The following is a 22028-nucleotide window of genomic DNA, read 5'->3' as shown; positions in this document are numbered from 1 at the left end:
TTATTTATCTTGAAATTCAGTTTGACATTTCAGGCTCCCTTCAAAATGCTTTATGATGAAAAAAGATAAAAAAGGTTATCAATATGTGAAAAATCTGTAGATTTATTTTAATGTGGATATTATTAAAAAGCAAAATTATACTGATTGAGGCTTCAGTATTGAGTAGGTCAGCATTAGAATAATGTAACACAAACTTGAATAAAATCTGCAAAAAAAAAAAAATTTTTTTTTTCACATAAAACATCTTTGGCTTGGAAGAGGTTATCAAAATCCATTTTAGTCACTGAGTTAAAGTCATTTCTGTTACCTTCCATTATTAGGTGCCACTATAGATGTTTTCACAAAAAAAAACTAAAAAAAAAACTAATTCCAATAAAATTATAAAAGACAGATGTTTTATAATAATATAACACAGATTATTAGGTTAACAAGATAACATGAACCATGTCACATGAAAATTTTCCATAAAGGACAGTTGGTAACTACTTAAAAATAAATTACTTACAATCGAGTGGTTCATTCGAGTTTGTCAGGTGTTTCTTGAACTGTTCGTTGAGATCTTTACTTACACCTATATCCTGAAACATCCTTTGTAGCTTTGATGTATATTCAAACCCACAAGCTTGCTGAAAGGAAAAGAGGAATCTATACAATCACTCAGTTTTCCTTTAGAAGCAACGACTTTTATACATAACAAAAAATAAGCCTTTTCTGTTAATTTTTAACGAGTCCACATAATCTTAAGATCAGCACAAAATATGATAAAAATATTGATGGTAATCAGAATAACAACACAACAGATGTGGCTTTAAATAATGCAAATTAACATTTGATTGCTAAAATATCAAAGCAGGTTCGAATTAAGAGTTTTATGTGGACAAATGGTTTTTTTTTACCAGTGCATACAGTACAAAAAATATAATGGTCATGCCACCAATAATTGAGTATAACCGATTTCTTCCACTGCCTAATGACAATGAATAACAGAAATTTTTGTTCTTAAATCCACTTCCTCAAAATTTAAGGGGCTCCAAATTACCCTAAAGCAGTATTTTTCAAACTGTGGGTCACAACCAGCACTTTTTTTTTAAAATGAAATAGATTAGAATAGAAAATATCAGAGTGCATCACATGAATCCTTAGTAAGAACTGTGTAGCAACATATACTGTGGTCAACTGCAAAAAGTGGTGCAAGAGAGACAGCAAGTGGAGGGGATGTGATGAATACTCACATTGGATAGGAATGGATCAGGTGATCTTTTGCTCACCGGTGTTTCATGTGATTTTCTGGTCTATGATAGTTAATTTGACTATCACCATAATGGGAGGATTAATACTGTACTGTTTGATTTTATATTAATATAATTTATAATTTGCAGTTAGTTGTGAAGTGAAGTGCAGGAATTTTATCCACTGTTGGCAAAAGTGCGAAGGCTTTAAACTGAGTTTTTGTTACAAACTTTCGGTGTGCTTTTCGGAAAGGACATTATCGAGTGTGACATCTGTAACATTTTAACTGAACTAAAATACAAATTGTTCTTAAAATGGATCATTTTATTATTAGAAGAAAAAAGAATGATGAGGTGAAAAATACAGAGTCATGTTCAAGTTCAACAGCTGGATCTGGAAGTGTAAACAGTGACAATATTGAGAAAAATGTTGACTATAATCACCAGGCTTCGACTTTGTTTGAGCCACATTCTAAAAAAAAAAAAAAAAGAGTAAGTGCAAGACTTTATAATGAAGATTATTAAAAATATGGTTTTATCAAATGTGCAAAATCCAAAACTGACAGATCCCAATGTATTATTTGTAATAATATTCTTGCAAATGAAAGCTTTAAACCTTCAAAATTAAAGACATCGGAAAACACAGCATGCTGAACTCATTGATAAGTCGCTCGAATACTTTCAAAGGAGGAAAAAAAAAAAAAAAGACGAACAAGTGTTTCAACTTGTTCGTCTAGTAAATTTCCCATGGTCTGAGGCTTTCAGCCCTATACCTCTTTTTAGAAAGCCTTATTATTGTTGCATTTAGTTACCATGTAGCAAAAGAGAAAATGGAAAAATTATTCTTCCAGCATGTATGGATATGGGGCACATGATTTTTTTGATGATAAATTAAAAACTATATTGTATGTGATAATACAATATCACACCGAATCTGTACCATTACAGAACATTTAGAAGCAATGATTATTACATGGTTACAGTCTGGTATAAATGTGTATTTATGAGTAAAGAACGGTGCATAATAGTTTTGTGATGAATGATAAACAGGTAATAGTAGCTATGAATATTTTAAAGATGTAAGAAATTTGTAAGGAAAGGAAAATAAAACATTGGTTGATTTTTTGATGAAAACTAAATTAATACAAGTTTCGTTCCATTCATTTTTATGTTCTTCATTATGTTTTTTTTCCTCATTATTAAAAGCAGATTTTTGGAGTTCATGAGTGTTTTTACTATATTGTTGATTTAGGTTTGGTTACAAAAAAAGGAAAAGGTTTCTTTATTTTTCGTAATCTAACAAATTGTTAGGTTATGTTAGGTTGTGAAATATATATAGTGAATAGCTATTGAGGTGTTGATTGATATTATGATACGTGTGTATCCGCACGAGTGTCTTTAAAAATAAAAGTACAGTAATAAAAAATTAATATTTTGTTAATAAACAATTTATGCACTAGTCCACCCATGATTCTAAAGAAAAAAGGTTAGGTTATCCCCTCCATTTCGGGAGGGGTTCAAGCTTCCATGGGATTCAAGTGCAGGTAACCTGACCTTTTTTCACCATTAGGGCATATTATTGAACAAGAAAATAAAAAATACAGTCAAAGAAAAATTATTTTTTTATGAATATATTTCTAAATATGACTGTAATTCTAAAGAAAAAGGTTAGGTTACTCCCTAACCTAATTAGGGCAAGTTAACACTTCGGGAGGGGTTCAAGCTCCCATGGGATTCAAGTGGAGGTAACCTGACCTTTTTTCATCATTATGGAAAGTGTTCATTAGGGCAAGTTACCATTAGTGCTTCTGAGTGCTACTAAAGTGATACTAAACCGATGTTATTGTGTGTTGTGTTCGCACGCCAATCAGCACATCGTATGCCACGCCTACCTGTCAATCAATATACCGTTCTCAACTTTGCTCCAGACCATTAACACCCACCATCTGTTTACTGAGCAAGCAGCGCTAGAGTGCCGTGTTGGGAAACTAATTTTCTGCGTAAGTTATTCGACGTTTCTCATCGTTCTCATGTTGGCTTTCTTTACCTTCGCCAAAAGGAAAATTAATAGCAGCTTTCAGACACCTCATATGAGATTGCTGTTTTTATACGTGCAGTATTCTGTAAAACTGCACGTATAAAACAGCAATCTCATATGAGGTGTCCGAGGTCACATCACAGAGGTACAACAAATTTAATTTCATTCCCATTAGCCCAGTATCTCATATTTTCAATACATGAGAGGCAAACAATATATGGACACATTACTTGTATAGGTTATCAATTTAACACCAAACTAAGCATGACATACTATCTGTAAAAGTCAAAATTCCTTCTCTCTAATTTTGTGGTGTAAAACTTAAACAGTGTAGCTGAAGTAATCAGGACCATCCACATTGACAATGTGACATTATTTGAAAAAATATTACATATTAATGATAAAGCCAGCGAGTTGTTGATTACGTGAATAAGCTGTCTCCATGGATGGTTGAAGCTGTCAGACTGGGGATATTCAAAGGTCAGCTGGATAGGAACCTACATGAGGAGGGAATCAAATAGGTAGTTCATTTTAATTTATTACTTATATATTTTATTTTTTTTTTGGCTGGTGCAGCAAATGCCTCAAGCTTCTTTAAGGCTTTTGCTGCACCAGCACAGTTTTCTTTCAGCAAAACTTATGTATACCAGTGTAATCAGAAACCACAAAGGTGTCCAAGAAGAATGGCCTTAGGAACCAGAGGAACGACTGCAAAGCCATCTATACTATATGACCAAAAGTATTCAGAAGTCCCACAGCAGACTCAAGAGACCAAAGGAAGTTCCTTCAGTATATCAACCATCTATCAAGGAGTTGCACAGCTTGTTTTCAGCAGTAGAGTAGTTGCACACAAGCAAAATGCTAGTCACCGATGCAAAATGGTGACTGTAGCATTTGGCTTATAGTGATGTCATATCTGATGGGTTCTAGAATAGAAATACAATATGTTGTGAAGCACCTTCTGTTACTGTTCTTGCTACTCAATGTTTTGTATTGGTGGATATGTTTATTTTGTGAAGGTTATTTGGAGAGTGTTTCTTCTCTGTGCATATTGTTAAAATAGAAATATGTAAAAAATTAAAAAAGGAAAACGAGAGAAAAACTATCTATCTATATGCTTTCCTCATGTACGAAACTACTAACTGAGCTCAAAATTTAACCAAACTGTCAGCCTCAACAATCTAACCTAATGGAGATAACTTATTCCAGCAAATAACACTGGCTAGAAAAAAATTTCCTACAATCCAGTCTAAATCTCATTTCCTCGTAATTTCAATTTATGACCATTAGTTTCAGATTCATTTAAAACAGTGAGAATTTCAGCTTCATTCATTTTATTATTGGGCTGGCCATGATGTAGTGGTTGGCACGCATGTTACACTGACAAAAAAAAAAAAAAAAAAAAGTGGTGGTGGAGCAGAAAATCCTGCTGTTTTCAATAATACAATACATTGGTGGCTGTGGAATCCACCATAATTCAGATTTCAAGCCATCTGTGAAGAGTGGCAAGAATTAAGAAAATTGAGCTCAACAAAGTTGCAGAGAGATGACAAAGTCAGCTTTTCTGCTGTCCTTAAGGAAAGTCACATTCTGGCACATGATCATAAGAGGGTGGAAAGGGTTGCTTTGGTGACTGTGTAACCATGTCTATCATGACAATTACCTCTAAGTAGCCCCTGGACATGAATACTGAATGATCGGTTAGCAGTTTATAAAGCTTTTCCAATCATGGCTTGTGTGCCCCCATGTGGGATGGTCTGACATGGATTTTGGCTTAAATATATATTGTAGGAACAATTGCTTCCATCAAAGAATAAAAAGGATATATTTGATTCCACAGACTGTGGACAGGAGCCACCGGAAATACTCCAGTAACAATGTGCATTGCCTGTTGGCAAATGAATTCCAACCACTGAAGTAGAGGTAAACATCAATATATGCAGTTAATTTATGCAACGAGTGGACCATATATTAGCATTAGCAAAGGCACATGATGCAAGAAAGCAAGCTTATATAGCATCAGCAAAAAAAAAAAAAAAAAAAAAAACCCTTATTCCACCTATCCACTCGCTCCAAATGTTTGTCAAGTTCTGCCTTGAATCCATTTAAGCTATCAACTTCTACGACAGATGGAAGTTTGTTCCACCAATTAACCACCCGCTAGCTAAAGGCAAACTTCCACACATCTATCCTACAACTGTCTTTCCTCAATTTGAACTTATAGTTGTAGCCTTCTTTTTCTCTTCATAAAATTTACGATTATAGGTCTCAGGAGCATCAATCTGCATCCATGACATAAAGGAGAGAGCATGGAGGTTATTTAAATCACCTCCTGTATGCTTTTGTATACAGTTGATGAATATGTTGAGGAAACTGAACTCTTTGTCAAATAAGAGTCCCAGGAACTTTGCCCAGGGTACTACTAGAATAACATTTTGTCCAAGCCAATATTCAGATTCAGGAATTGGAATTTCTGATGAAGATTCTGCCTGTGGCAAAACGTATGCTGTCAGTCTTCTGCAGTAAGAACCCAAAGCTACTGGCAGGAGACAAGACAGTCAACGGCTGTCTTGGCTGCTGACTGTTCGACTGACTAATGTTATGTGAATGGGAAAATATACTGAAGTCACTGACATAGAGGGTACATTTTTCAGCTGAAAGAAACCAGGAAGGTAACCTAAGACTCAGGTTATAAAGATCTTTTAAAATGCCAAATCTGCAAAGCCAAGTCATTTACCATTTCCATTTCAAAGAAAAGTGAGATTGGGTGCTTTGGTTTCAGGAAATTATCTTGGATGGATGCTACCAATTGGATTAAATTGTCCACTGCAGACATGTCCCTTGGGAAACCAAACGGTGTCCTAAGAGGTTGTTGTTATTTAGGAGCATTAGCAACTAAGGCCATATTGCTCCGTGATATGCGATGGTCATTCCCTGACCTTTCTGCATCCTCTGTATTTGGTGGTGACAGGCTCGAACCCCGATCTAATCAACAAGCGTGTGCTACGCACTGCTGCTCCTTCTCACCTGGCTACGGAGGCACCATCCTAAGAGGTAATTTCCTTCTGAGTACCATAGGAGACATTCACCATTCCCCCTCCCCCAGTTCTTGTACAGCAGCTAGTCAGAACTATGGGGGTGAAAACTGGAACTTTGGAATCCTTTCCTGGCTTGGAAAAGGCAAAGAAAAATTGCTTTGTGCCAGTCTGGTAACTGCTCTTCAAGGAAGATTGCCATATAGGAGAAACAGGCAATCCACAGAATTTGAACATGTTAATCATATCATAACAGATGTCAACTGGTTAAGCAGCACTTGAGATAGAGCAACTTCAGCAAGTTGACTGACTGTATGGTTCAAACCCCTTTGAAGATTTACACCAATGAGCCAAAACATTATGACCATCTACCTAATATGATGTTAGTCCTCCACATGCAGCCAGAACAGCTTGTACCCGGCAAGGCATGGACGCTACAAGATTTCTAAATGTGTCTTCTATTATCTGGTACCATTATGTAACCAGCAGATCCTTTAACTCCTGTAAGGTCCATGGTTGAGATGCCGCAGATTGGAGTTGCTGTTCCAACACAAACCACAGATGCTCGATGGGATTGATGTCTGGGGAATTTGGAGGCCAGGGCAATACTTGGAAGTCTTCCTCATGTTCCGCGAACCAGTGTCAAACAATCTGGGCGTTGTGGCATGGCACATCATCCTGCTGAAAGAGAGCACAGCCAGAGGGGAAGACCGTTGCCCTCAAAGGGTATACCTGGTCAACAATGATGTTTAGGTAGGTGGTAGATGTCAGAGTGCCCAGCACATGGATGACTGAACCCAGGGTATCCCAGCCGAACATTGTCCAAAGCATGACACCGTCCCCAACGACTTGTTTTCGCCCCACGGTGCACATCCAGGTGCCATTACTTCCCCAGGTAAATGATGCCCACACGGTGCAACAGGAAACGTGATTCATCAGACCAGACGACCTTCTTCCAATCACTCAAAGTCCAGTTTCGATGCTTGCGTGCCCATTGTAGGCGCTGTTGCCGGTGAACCGTTGTTACCACGGGCTCTTGGAGTGGCCTGCAGCTATGCAGCCACATTTTCAGTAGGGTTCAATGTACTTTGTGTTGTGACACATTACTCCCATCACCAGCATTCCAAACACTGGCTAGTTGCACCACAGTCGCCCTTCTGTTGCCACGTAGCATCCGGGACAGCCTTTGCTCACCTCAAGCATCGATGAGCTGTGGTTGTCCAACAACTCGCCGGTGGTTCATGGGTTCTCCTTCCTCAGACCACTTTCGGTAGGTACTAACCACGGTTGACCGTGAACACCCTACCAGCTGTGCCGTTTCGAATATGCTCTGACCCAGTCATCTGGCCATTACAATTTGGCCTTTGTCAAACTCGCTTAAGTCTGCTGCCTTTCCCATCTAAAGAAAAAGAGTAACACTGATTAACAGAGCTCAGTATCAGGTGTTTTTAATACAGTGTCCCAACATATGCATGCACCATAGTTCACCTGTAGTTACTTTGATCTGCATAACGACTCGCTGGTCAAAATGTTTTGGCTCATCGGTGTATATAGCTTGATTTTCACTTTTCTGTTTCAATATCAGAAACTCTGGGAATAAGATAATGGCACAAAGCTGTTGCAAAATGCTTCCTTCAGAGGACTAGCAGTTGCAGACTAAGCTATGATTATGCTGTTGACATCTGTTATATTATAGGTTCATTGAGAGATTCCAAGTGTGTTTTCCTTTCATTTTTCTGGATTTTAAAATCTAAGATTTATTTTGATTCTGATGATGGACAAAACCATGCTTTGACATATTTAATGAAAATAAATCAATTAGCTGTGGTGGGACATCATCAGAATATCCTCCAAGTTTTGTTTTGTACTCGTTTGGGTGCCATGTATTCATGATTTCAGGAATTTCTTAATTTTGGAACTGTGAGGATAAGAAAATAGTTTCAGCATGGTTGATCCTCACAGAAAAAGTCCTAGCCAATTGATTCTGAGGAAGCAATTTTTGCACACAATGACTAACTAGCAAGCCAGTTAGTCATTGTGTGCAAAAGGGAAATTAGTCAAAAGATGAAATTAGCTATTTATAAGTTTTTAAGCTTATTTTAACCTATAGAGATGAGAGCTTGGTAAGAAACAAAGGAATTGATAACATTAGAATTTTCATAAATTAGTTAAAAATATATATTATACAATCAACAGAAGGAAGCAATAGCAAGACCATTACTTCAAACTAGAAAATAAGAAAAAAATTTCAATACACTAGCTGAATAGAAGATAAGGTTGTCTCCGCTGTATCTAGCTCATTCAAAGGTTGGTTTATGGAATAAAATGTGACAGGATAAAGAATAGAGTACAATCAAATAGAACAAAGAACAAATTCATCTTTCAGACCTTACTGCATCAGGAAGCACAAGAAACAAGTGCCCCCCCCCCCCCAAACCAAGGACATAGCATTTCAATTACGTCTAAACCTGCCACAGGGCTGAATTGAAAGGCTGTAGCCCTATACTCTGCAAACCACAATCACGCGAAGTACTTACCCAGTTGAGACTGCAGAACGAAAGAAAGCCTTGGAAGAACTTCAATAAATACTCCCAGATAGTGCCCTATTGATGAAAAATTAATCAGAATGTTGGAACAACCGTATCTCAGTGGGCAGAATAATTTATGAACAAAAAATATAATAAAATAAAATAAATAAAAAATAAATGTATTAAATAAAAAAAATAAAATAAACTGCAACAGACAATAACCTTGTAATGAAAGTGGACCTGAATATCTCTGGGCAACCAACAAGAAAGAAGACAAATTAAATTCATGTCTGATTGCAATAGACTATGGCAAAGAAAGAATAATGGGGTTAGCAGTAATAACAAGCTGAATAAATCTTTAGCCCTTAGGTCACCCAGACAGTGGAAACAATTTTGGTTATTAAGCATATTCCATAGCTTAACCCTGTGCACAAATGGTAGTTGAAAATAATTGATGCACTGGAAGGAACTGTGCTATCATGTAGAGCAGTCCTGTTCCAAGAATGATGCAACAGATGATTGGTCATAATCATTTAAAAAAAAGGGTAGAATTGGGAGAAGCTACCAGTGGAATAGAAAGCAAATGTGGAAGGGGGAGGGGGGGAGAGAGAGAGAGAGAGAGAGAGAGAGAAGAGGGGGAAAAAAAAAAAAACATGTTATTATAACAACATATATTCACCATTGCTGAACATGCACTGAAGACGTTATTTCTAGTCTTGACAAGCAGTGGAAATAAATAACTGGAACAAAAACTGGTAGAATAATGAGAACAGTGAAGGGAATGGGTTTGAAATCATGTCATCCAATATAGCCAATGCTCACTTAACAACAGCAGTAACGACACATTTTGTGAGCCAAATAGCACCAGTACTGGTCTAAAGAAGAGTGGCTACAACTTCTGTAGTTTTTAGGTGCATGGCTAAAATACATCAAAATGGAATGTTCTTTTCAGAACCTAAGCCCACATCTTGAATACTGCATACAGGTCTGGTAGCCTCATTTTAGACAGAATATGGATCTGTTGAAATGGGTGCAGGTAAGAGTAGTGGGATTGGTGAAGGAAAGAAATTGCAGCATCTGGTGACTAGGTACCTGTTAGCAGATCTGATTGAAGTGTGTAAGGCTTTGAATAGAACGAGTAAGCTCAATGCTGATGGAATTCTTCCTCTTGCTAAGACCACACATGAGGCAGCACAAATTCAAATCAAGAAAATATGGTTGCAGGGTAGCTTGGTGCAGAAATTTGCCTTCAGTCAGTTTATTTTTGAAACAAAGGCCCATCTGCTTTGTAGAGGCAAAATAGGTTATGATAAATTAAAGGGAAAAACTAGATAAATTGTTAGAGAAAATGGACGGATGATAGGGGAAGTGTTTATTCTTTTTTTTTTAATACTAATGCTTTAGAAGTGTATCAGTGCAGGAGAGATGTGGACTAATCTGAAGGAAACAATTACCAGTAGTTTGTATAAGTACCTCACATTTATGTCTATTTATATGTTAAATAGAATAACAAAGCAAATGAAGAAATAAGAAAAAATAGAAAAATGGGGAGTTGCCTAGTGCAGTCCAAGGCAGCAAATGCTAAAACTGAGCAGAGCAGAGCAGAGCAGGGCCAATAAAGTGATAAGGGGGGAGAGAGAGGGAAAAAATAAAATAAAAGAACAGTAAAAAAACAGTAAAAAAAATATAAATAAATAAAAGAACAGTAAAAAAATATATATATATAATAAATTAAAAAAAAGAGAGAGAGAGAGAGAGAGAGAGAGAGAGAGAGAGAGAGAGAGAGAAAGTAAAGAATCAAGTTAAAGAAAACTAGAAACCCTAGACCTAGCCTTCGAATTTGTCAATCTAATATAGAGAACTAATATAATATAGATAGATAGTAAATCTAAATGCCAATGCCTATCAAAAGTTCTATCTGATAACAAAATTGATGTGGTTGCCATTCAGAGATTTACGTTACTGATGAAGACCAACTCCGATCAAGAGGTAAAATACCAGGATATTGTTGGTGCAGCAACTTATGTGCAGAACACTATTGAGAATGCTTCACAAATTTCTACTAACCAATGACAACATACATGCTGTTACCATCATGATAGGGAATATTACAGCCACTAACATCTATGAGCCTCCAACTGTTCTGTGGCCATCATTTGTTCGCCCAAAGCAAGTGCATCCAGCAGTAAAAGTGGGCAATTTTAATAGTCACCACAAAGAATGGAAATATAGGACTAATGACCTAAATGGAGAAGGTAGTAAACCGGACTGAAGAAAACAATATCCATCTTGTTTTTGTTGCAAAGGATAAGAGTACATTCAGATTTGCTGTATGGAACCAGGAGTATAACTCAGACTTGTGTTTTTTTACTGGGAATGAGAAGTTAACCTCTAGTAATCTCTCAGAAAGTCCTTACTAATTTTCCTAACAGTCAGCATTCAAATACCACTGGTGACATCCTTTCCCTGCACATACACTGGAACTTCAAAAAAAGCCAGTTGGGTAGCTTTTTATAGTAATAGCCATATAGTGCAACAAAGCCACAATCGTTTGCTGCACTGGCTGAGAGAGAGAGAGAGAGAGAGAAAAGAAAATATAAATTATTTGCTTCCCTCCTCACATAGGTAACTATCCAATTAACCTTTGAATTTATTCAAACTGTCAGCCTCAACTACCTGTGAAGGCAAGTCAATCAATGATTTGCTGGCTAAAAGAAAACTTCCTACAATCTAGTATAAACCTCTTCCCCTGAAATTGAATTTATGACCCCAAGTTCTGGAATTCTATATAACAGTGAAAATTCAGTCTTCACTCATTTTACTAACCCCTCTCAGAGCCTTATAAACCTCAATCAAATTACCCCTGAGATGCCTGGTTGCCAAGCTCTGTAGCCCACATATTTAGTCTTTCCTCAAATGGTCGTCCCTTTGCCAATTTCATCACGTGAGTTGCCTGTATTTGGACCCTTTCAAGAAGCTCAATGTCTTTTGCAGATGAGGTCTCCATACTTGAACATGGTATTCCAAATGTGATTCTACAATTGCTTTATACAGTGGGACTATGACCTTCCTATTTCTACAGGATAATGTTTGATAAATCATCAATAGGACAGCATGAGCTTTCCTGGCTGCCTGTTTACACTGCTCAGAAAACTTCATATCTGCCAGTATTATAACTCCCAGATCCTCTTCTTCCTCTGTTTTTAATTCAATCCCACAAAGTGTATAATTTATTCTGGGGTTTATTCCCCAAATGACCTTGCATTCTGCTACACCAAAACATAGTAGCCACTTTTCTGACCATTCTTGCAGTCTGTTCAAGTCATTCTGAAGGGGCACTGCTTGGTACTAATCATTAACTACTCTGCCAATCTATGTCGTCTGCAAATTTTGACATCAAGTCTTCTATTCCCATCGTCGATGTTGTTCATGAAAATCAGAAACAACAGAGGTCCAAGAATTGATCCTTGGGGGAACCGTTGACTTTACACCAATCTGAAGAATATCCATTAATCACAACCCTCTGTCTTCTGCTTTGCAGCCACCCAGCAATTCAGCTTAGAATTTTTCCAGTAATACAAACATGTTCCAGCTTATACAGGATGATTCACTACCAATGCGACAAACTTGCAGGAGGAGTAGGGGGCACAAAGATGAATCGGAATCACATAGCATTGCAGGGTCCAAAATGCCCTCATCATGCGGTAGAGGACGTTGAACGGGAGGTCGCATGAACAGCGATCAAGCTGGAAGTCAGCATTTGCGAACTGGTTCCCGAGGCAGCAGGATGGACAAGTATTCAAACGTTGAACTGGCCAACATGCACCTCGTGTATGGAGCTGTGGACTGTAATGGGCACGCCACTCTGCGCTTGTACCAGGAACGTTTCCCGTGCAGGCGTACTCCTCATCATACGATTTTCGCACGTGTGCACGGAAGGTTACATGAGACTGGTTGTTTCACGAGAGGTACCATGAATTGAGAGCGAACGATGAGGACGCCAGACAATGAGGAGAATGTCCTATGTCTTGCAGAAGGCAATCCGAGTACGAGTACTCGAGCGATAGGCCAACGATTGGGTATTTCCCAATCCACTGTATGGAGGATACTGTCAACAAACCAAATGAGTTCATGCCATCTGCAACGAGTCCAATCATTGGAGCCTGCGGATTATCCACTCCGGAGGACTTTTGCTACTTGGTTTCTTCAACAGAAATGGTTCGCAAATGCTGACTTCCAGCGGGATCGCTGTTCACGCAACCTCTCGTTCAACGTCTTCTACCGCATGACGAAGGCATTTCGGACCCTGCAATGCTATGTGATTCCGATTCGTCTTTGTGCCCCCTACACCCCCTGCAAGTTTGTCGCACTGGCAGTGAATCACCCTGAATAATAAGCTCTCATGAGGGACTGAGGCCTTGCTAAAATCCAAATACACTATGTTGAAATCATTCCCTACATCCAGCTCATGAGTAACTGTGTCAAAACAGCTTAAGAAGTTAGTTAAACATGATTTTCCTTTTAAACATGATTTTCCTTTAACAAAAGGAATTCGAGGTTGGCATTCGAGGTGAGCGGACGCGCTTAGACAGGGCTCCTCAGTTAAGTGGTTTACTTTTAGATAGTGCTTTTAAATATTTGATTTATTTAGATATTGTTGGATTATTTTGTTATAGGTTTTCCTGTAACTGTTTGATTTTAATAATATTATAGATATAATTTTTTAAAGTTACTTTCATTGATATTTATTTAATTTTATAATGGTAGTTACGAGATCTGCCTTAAACACGTCACAGGGTATCGTGACTCACACGGAAATAGCAGATGGCGATTTACGGGTGAGTCATAATTTAATCCGTTGTGGAACCTGTGGAATGTTTTCCAAGGTCGACCTGGTGACTAATCCTAGCTCACCTGGGGATTCTTTTCTTTGTGATCGATGTAAGGAGTGCACCGATCTTAAATTACAATTTGGTGCACTGAGGGAACAATTTGAGTCCCTGAAAAAACGAGTGCTTGCCCTCGAAAATAATGCATCTGGGAGCTTGTCAGGGACTCAAAACTCCAGCAATCTACCAAGTGATGCACACCCGATTCGAGCCTCAAAACAGAAAAACCAAGTGCAAACTACTCTGGTTAAAAAGGACATTGTATTATTAGGAGACTCCATTGTCAGGGAAACGGGGAATATTTTTTGTAATAAAGATAGGTGGAGGAGAACCAGGGTATGTCTGCCGGGAGCAACTATTGATGATGTCACCAACAGACTGTCAGATTTTAAAGGGGATAAAGAAAATATTATTATTCATGTGGGGACAAACGATATTAAACGTACACGATCTGACGATTTGTTGGAAAAATACAGAACCATGCTGAGGAAATGTCGCGAGCTAGGCCATAATGTCTATGTGTCTGCAATTCTGCCCAGACACGATAGGAGGGATTATATGTTAAGAGCCTTGTGGATTAACTCAAGACTTGAAGGAATCTGCAAGGCTTTAGGGGGTAAATTTCTATCAGCATGGCCCACACTTGTAGGTAGAAGGAATTTGTTTTGTAGAGACGGGATACACTTAAACAAAGGTGGTGCAAAAGTTTTTGCCAGTATTATTGAGGATACCTTAAAGGTTCAGGGAAACTGCTAGTTAGGGGGGATGTGGGTAATACTGACACGCGTTTATCTGATAATATTGGTCAAAGTAACTCTTGCACATACCTCAAGAGTTCTTATCTGTTACCCCAACTGGACATATTATCTAGATGTTCTGGGGGCACAAACGTTTCACGTGGGCGGGTAGCTAATGCGAGGGAAGAGAGCCTAAAAAACTTCAAGGGTTGTGTTAGGGTAGTTAAATATACAAGAACAGTAAATCTTAATTGTTTATACAGTAACGTTAGAAGTGTCGTCAATAAAATGAGCGAATTCGAACTGCTGGTTAAAACAAGTAACGCGGACATAATAGGGCTTACAGAGACGTGGTGCCACCCGGAAATTGGGGATGATGAATTTCAGTACGGCTTGTATAATGTATTTAGGAAGGATAGGTTAGATAGAAGGGGTGGTGGGGTAATGCTTCTTATCAGAAGCAGCCTGAGTGCGACGTTAGCTTTCCCGGATTCAGACGTTTCACATGCTAGTATAGAGTCTGTATGGTGTGAGATAGTTGGAAACAAAGGTATAATGCGAGTAGGAGTAATCTACAGACCAGGTGATTGTGAAGACTATGACAAAAGCCTCTACATGCAAATGGAATGGGCAAGTAAGCGTCAATGCCTTATTATGGGTGATTTCAATCTGCCTCTAATTGATTGGAGTAAATGGGAAGGAAACTCGACATGGGGAACAAAATTTTTAAATCAACTAGATGACTGTTATTTGTATCAACATGTCAGGGAAAATACTAGAGAAAAGAGTATCCTAGACCTCATCATCACACATGAATCAGATGACATAACAGGGCTGACAGTAGAGGAACCAGTAGCAGGAAGTGATCACGGAGTTCTACGGTGGATGATGACGAGAGAGGTAGCAGAAGTAAAAGGCAAAGGAATGGGTTTTAATTTCAGAAAAGGAAATTACGATGCCTTAAGGTACTACATGGCCTCTATTAACTGGGTAGATATCGCGCAGAGAATGAATACAATTGAACTGTGGTACGCTTTTAAAACATTAATCACAGATGCCTTGAATGCGTATATACCATTAAAAAAATACTCCACGAGGAGGGTTCCAAGTTGGATGACTAGTGAAGTTGCCGCATTACTTGAGCAGAAAAAGGTGGCATGGAAAGGTTACAGAACAACAAAAAGGTACTGAAGCCTATAACAGCTACAAGGTGATGTGTAATAGAGCCACAGAAAAGGTTCGACAGGCAAAGGCAGTTTATGAGAAATCACTAGCAAACAGAGCAAAGAGGGGGGATAAAGAATTCTTCACATATATAAATGCCAAGAAGAGCAGGACAAACCAGATCGGACCTTTATGTAAGGGAAAGGGGATAGTAATAAATACACCAGCTGCCGTTGCAGATGAACTCAACAGTTATTTTGCATCGATATTTACAAATGAAAAGCCTTTTGTGGCAAAGGGAAATTGTGGGAGCGAAGTTAAAAAATATGTAATTAATGATATTGAAATTTCGCAAGATTATTTAATGAAAAAACTTTCGAGCCTACAGACCAGTAAGGCTCCTGGAGTTGATGGAATATACCCTATAATCTTAAGAGAGGCGGCAAGCGAGTGCATTGAACCATTGAGGCTAATTATGCGAGCATCATTAGACTCTGGGGAGATTCCCTTGGATTGAAAAGTGCAAATGTATCTCCCATACATAAGGGTGGCTCTAAAAGTGAAGTTGGAAATTATCGACCTGTCAGTCTGACTTCAGTAGTAGGGAAAATCATGGAGGCAATGATCAAGGGTGGAATTCAGGATCATTTGGATCGAATTGAAATTCTCAAGGATACTCAGCATGGTTTCGTAAAGGGAAAATCATGTTTAACAAATCTGGTTCGCTATTTCGAAAGGGTCACTCACGAGCTGGATTTAGGGAATAATTTCGACATTGTTTATTTAGATTTCAGCAAAGCTTTTGACTCAGTCCCACATGAGCGGTTGCTTTATAAGCTGGAACAGGTTGGAATCACTGGGAAAATCCTTAGATGGATAGAAGGATGGCTTCAGGGCAGGAGGCAGAGGGTTGTGATAAATGGCTATTCCTCAGATTGGGTTGATGTAAGAAGTGGGGTTCCCCAAGGATCAGTATTAGGACCACTGTTGTTTTTAATTTTCATAAACGACATTGATGAAGGGATAGAGGGCGTGATGTCTAAATTTGCAGATGATGTTAAAATTGGGAGAGTAGTTAATGATCACTGTCAAGCTGAGCTTCTTCAGAGAGACCTAGATAGACTTCAGGAATGGTCAGAAAAATGGCAGCTGTGCTTTAATCCAACAAAGTGTAAGGTATTACACCTGGGAAACAGTAATCCCAAAAAAACTTATTCACTTGGTGGAGTTCAACTAAAGCCAGTACTGGAGGAAAGGGACTTGGGTGTTACGATACGGTCAGACATGAAATTCTCTGAGCATTGTAAACAGGTTGCAAGGAAGGCCCATGGTGTCCTATCAATGATCTATCGAACTTTTGCAAGTAGAGATAGGGACGTGATAATCCCATTATATAATGGCTTATGTTAGACCACACTTGGAATACTGTGTTCAAGTATGGAGACCGCACCTGAAGAAAGACATCGAGCTTCTTGAAAGGGTGCAAAGAAGGGTAACTCGCCTGGTGAGATCGGCAAAAGGGCGTCCTTATGAAGAAAGACTTCGAATATGTGGGTTGCAGAGTTTGGAAACTAGACACCTTAGAGGAGATTTGATTGAGGTGTTTAAGGCTCTGAGAGGCATCAGTAAAATGAATGAGGACAAAATTTTCAAGATTATAAATGATGCTAGAACTAGGGGACATAAATTCAAGTTACGGGGGGAAATGTTTAGATTGGATTGCAGGAAGTTCTATTTTAGCCAGCGAGTTATAAATTACTGGAATAAGTTGCCTTCATGGGTGGTAGAGGCCGACAGTTTGGGGAAATTCAAAGGTCATCTGGATAGTACTTTCGGATAAGGGAAGCACATAGGATGATAGGTTTAATTTCCTTTTTATTTTATTAATTATTATTATTTAGTTATTTATTTTTATTTTTGTTTTTATCATTGTTTTGTTCGGATTTATTTTTTTTAATTTTTTTTTTTTTTTTGGCTGGTGCAGCATAAGCCATAGGCTTTCTTGCACCATGCGGCCGTTACTAATACTAATACTAATACTAAAACCATGTTGTGTGTAATTCAGATGTCATATCTATCTAAATATTCTTGGACTGCATGCTAAATCACTGCTTCTAAGATTTTTCCTACCACCGAAGTCAGACTAACCAGTCTATAGTTACCAACTTTGTTGTTAGAACCACCTTTATGTATTGGTGATAGATTTCCACTTCTCTAATCCAAAGGAATCTCTCCCGAGTTCAAAGATGCCCTCATAATTAAATTCAATGGTTCAGTACACTCACTGGTGATTTCCCTTAAAATTACTAGATACATACTACAAATCCAGGAGGTTTATTTGCCTTTATGCTTGAAAGTTTTACTAATAAACAGTCATTTCAAAATCACTAATTTCACACGACTCAGCCTCATTCCGGCACAAAGGGTCATTCTTCAATAAAGATAGATGTGAGGTACCTATCCAATTCATTAGCAACATCAGCCAGATTATCTAAGACTTTTCCCCACTCAGTGCACAAGGGTCAGATTTGCTCTTTTCTTCCTTGTATTCACATATATGAAAAATTCCTTGTCCTCATTCTTTGTTGCTTTTTTATTACTGTTCTATTTCTCTCCACTTTTCCGTCCATCTTCATTCCTTTGCCCTTAAAACTATTAATCATCACGATCATTGGGTTGGTCTTTTTATCAGTAACCCTAGTCCATGAATATTCTGTTTTTCTTTTTCTTTCCTCTCTCTTTTCTCCTTTCTTTTTCTTTCCTCTCTCTTTTCTCCTTTCTTTTTCTTTCCTCTCTCTTTTCTCCTTTCTTTTTCTTTCCTCTCTCTTTTCTCCTTTCTTTTTCTTACTTTCTTATTATTGAATTGTCATTTCTCTGGCACTGTACATGTAATATTCCATTCAAAAATTTTAAACTTTGGAGAAATTAAATTCAATAAATGAACTTCAGTTCACTCTTATTTATTAAAAATGCATTCTATTGAATTATATAGGTAATTAACTAAATCTGGTTATTGCTAATGCAAATTTGTGCTGAGCTTCATTACTTCTTTCAATATTAAAATATTACTTTAGCAGTAGGAAAGGAAAAGAGAGAAAATTTAAATGCTTGAACATTTAATTTTATCCTGATCCTACAAATTGAGATACTAGACACTGGAGCTTATTAAAAAGATTACCAAAATTAAACATATAATTAAAAGCAGTGACCCAACGGTGTAATTAATTCTCACTTCTGATAACCTTCATGGCAGTATTCAAGCAGACAAATCAGACAGATTTAATTTTAGAGAAAAAGTTTAAAGCAAACTGTATTTTGTTCCAACCAAATTCTAAAGCTTTGGGGTCAGCTACTGAGACTTCAATAAAGTTAAGGATTTTGAGTCAAGGATTTTTGGGTTATTTGTTCTAAAAAATTTACACAGAATTAGGTATTTAACTAACATCTATCTGAAGTAATCAATTTAGTACAGACATAATTATTAGTTCAACAGCTGGAAATTCACTAAATTTCTTATTGAATTCAATTAAAAGAGTATTAAAGTGATGAACAAATTAATTAGATAGTATGAATTAGAGCTGTAATACTCAATATGTTCTACGTTGATAATAATATTAGTAAATTAATAAGAGGAGTTTACCTCAATATAGACACTTCCGTATGATAACCTCCAGAAATTAAAACGGAAAAAACGAAAAAATCGTCAACTTACCGGTACATTAAAGTAAAATATAAATAATTAAATAATCAATTTAACACAATTCAAAATCAATTTAAAACAATTAAAATTCAAATTAACGCAATTAAAAGAATCTAACGAAAATATTCAAAACGATTTTCCTTCCTCACACGGAAGTGTTCCACGTACTATATTGAGGTAAACTCCTCTTATTAATTTACTAGTGATGAACAAAAGAAATGGAATCAAATTATTTTTCATCAATAGTTGTAACTGTAAATTATAAGGTTTGAAAAATGCATAATCCACAATTTTATTTTGCTTCTGAATGCATTTATAAACTAAATGTTTGTGACCACACAGTTTTGACAGTGCAATTCTAAATTCAGTTAATTTAATTTCCTGGTAATGTCTGTCAGAAAAGCAAGTTTTAACAACTATATCTTATCTAATTTCTGGTAGAACTTATTCCTTCACTTCTTTAAAAAAGCTGCAAAATATTTCCATTTCCACTCTATTCAGCACCTACTTGCCTATAAGAATTTATTATTTTTGTCACGAACACCATAACATGATTAAATTTCAATGTTTTGGCATATAACTGTTCTTGAAGATTCAGTGATAAGAAATAAAGTTGTGCAAAGAAGAAGAATTACACAAAGGGCTAAGAAACAATTATATTTTATAACTACTGATCCTATACTATCTGTAGTTAGAGCTAAGTTTTTGTGGAATATTTCCATTGCTGTACAAAAAACTTTTGAAACTTAAAACATGTTTTCTGTTCTTGTTAGTCTATGGGGGAGAAGTTTTAGAAACTTGTCTTCCAGAGTAAAATCAGGGAAAATCACTTTAAACTAAGTATAAAAATCGGAGAAAATAACTACATCCTTTTAAATCAGTCTAACTGTGAACTCTAAATTCCTTGAAATTAGTTCAGCCTTTCTTGTCACTGTCTGATAAGATAATAAATATAAAAATTGGTATAACCATATTTTTTTCTTTACCTAAAGCTATGCCCAAATCTCTAACCCTCCTCCTATTCTTAATATCATGCCAATGTGAAAATATTTATTTTTAATGTAAATGTATTTAGATTTTTGGGTTTCCATAGTTTTTTATACACCCACACACACAGTAATCACTGAATTATGACCACATACCAAATACTGTGTTGGATGACAGTTTGCACAGATAACACCTACCACTGGCCTAGGCATCATTTCCACTGAAAACATCTGTAGGGATCTGCAACCATGCTGCTTACAAAGCTTTCCACAGTGTCAGAATAGATGACAGTTGTGTTTCCATAGGATTAACTTCCTGCTCCAAAACATCCCACAAGTGTCCAGTTGGATTGAAGTTAGGTAAATTTGGAAGCCAATCAAGATGCGCGATATCTTCACTTGTTCCTCAAGCCACTCATGCACAGTATAGGCCCGATGACAGTGCATTATCATTTTGGAAGATCCTGTTTGTCGGAGAAAAAAAAAGTGAGACAGGGTGCAAACGATCTCCGAAAAGCTGCCAGTAGACCTCACCAGTGAAACATTGGTCCATATGCACCAGGGGTCCTAGTTCTTGCTAGCAAAACATGCCCTGTAATACGCAACCACTGTTGCCTGCTTGGATAGTAGCCGTGCATGAGGGGGTCCGGTCCACGGACTCATGTTGCTTGTGTCATACACAAAGTCATCTCTCAATATGTTGCACCATGTATTTGGACTCATCCAACCAGCACACTTCATTTCCAGTCCTCCAGTATCCAACTAGGATGTTGACACCATAGCGTTCACCATTGATGATGATTAGCAGTGAGGAGAGGGTTTCTCTTGGGTTGTCCGTTGTGGAAACCCATATGTTTGAGTGTGCAATGCATTGTCATTTGGGATATTGTTCTTGCACTCCTCATATTGTATTGCGATATCAACTGTTGCACAGTGACCTGCCATTGAGACCATACAACACATTCACCATGAAAAATCAACCTTTACAGTTCATTCGGCCAGAAGTGGTTTGACTCATTCAACACCATTCTTGGTACACCTTAATCACAGTGGGCAGTCAGCAACCGACATAAATTGCCATTTCCAATATGAAAGCACCTGACACACAAGCTCTCACAATCATGCCCGTTTGAAATTCTATGACATCTTTACAACATCCCGTAACTGCTACTTAATCACTTTGACTTGCAAGACCAGATGCAAATTACCAATTCTCTAGGATACAAAGCTGTTTAGATTTTCATACTGTGAACTATGCGGCATAGTCCATTATGGATGGGGTGGTCAAACTTCAGTGGTGTGTGTGTCATGTTAATTGTATCTGGATTAGAATTTTCATGTTCCTACAGTTGAATGATGATTTTACTTGAACCAAATTATCAATCTTTTTGTGCATTTCCTGTTTTATGAAATATTAGCATTGCTAATATTAGGATGCTCTAGAACAAACAGGGCACTAAAAATTACATCACTTTGGCAATTATAGATGTGTCCCAATTTTTCTTCTTCAGAATGAATTTTGTCCCAATTTTTTCAACAGAATTTGTTTTGTCCAGATTTTCATCACTGACAAGCTGGTCACCCAAGGAGTGGGGCTATGACAAATGCCTTATCATCTACTAATCATGTCTTTCTATAAGGAGTGGAATTCTAGTTTCATCTTAATTAACCAAATACTCTAAACCAATAATCCCCACTAACCTTATACAGAAATAACGAGTC

General features: G+C 37.4%; 1 protein-coding gene across 4 annotated transcripts in view; it reads right to left on the bottom strand.

Moving 5' to 3' along the window:
* Cul1 (cullin 1) overlaps nt 1–22028 on the bottom strand; it is a 440744-nt gene that overhangs the window by 98677 nt on the left and 320039 nt on the right. For all 4 annotated transcript variants that reach the window (XM_090389115.1, XM_090389118.1, XM_090389116.1 and 1 more), the window contains one exon: nt 506–626. In XM_090389115.1, the coding sequence (XP_090245241.1) occupies nt 506–626 (121 nt within the window). The remainder of the gene's footprint in view (nt 1–505; nt 627–22028) is intronic.

Source organism: Mastigoproctus giganteus, chromosome 14 (assembly GCF_048544385.1).
Source record: "Mastigoproctus giganteus isolate SK-2022 chromosome 14, ASM4854438v1, whole genome shotgun sequence".
Classification (NCBI taxonomy): Eukaryota; Metazoa; Arthropoda; class Arachnida; order Uropygi; family Thelyphonidae; genus Mastigoproctus; species Mastigoproctus giganteus.
The sequence above is the reverse complement of the archived record's forward strand: the minus strand, read 5'-3'. Positions and strand labels throughout refer to the sequence as shown.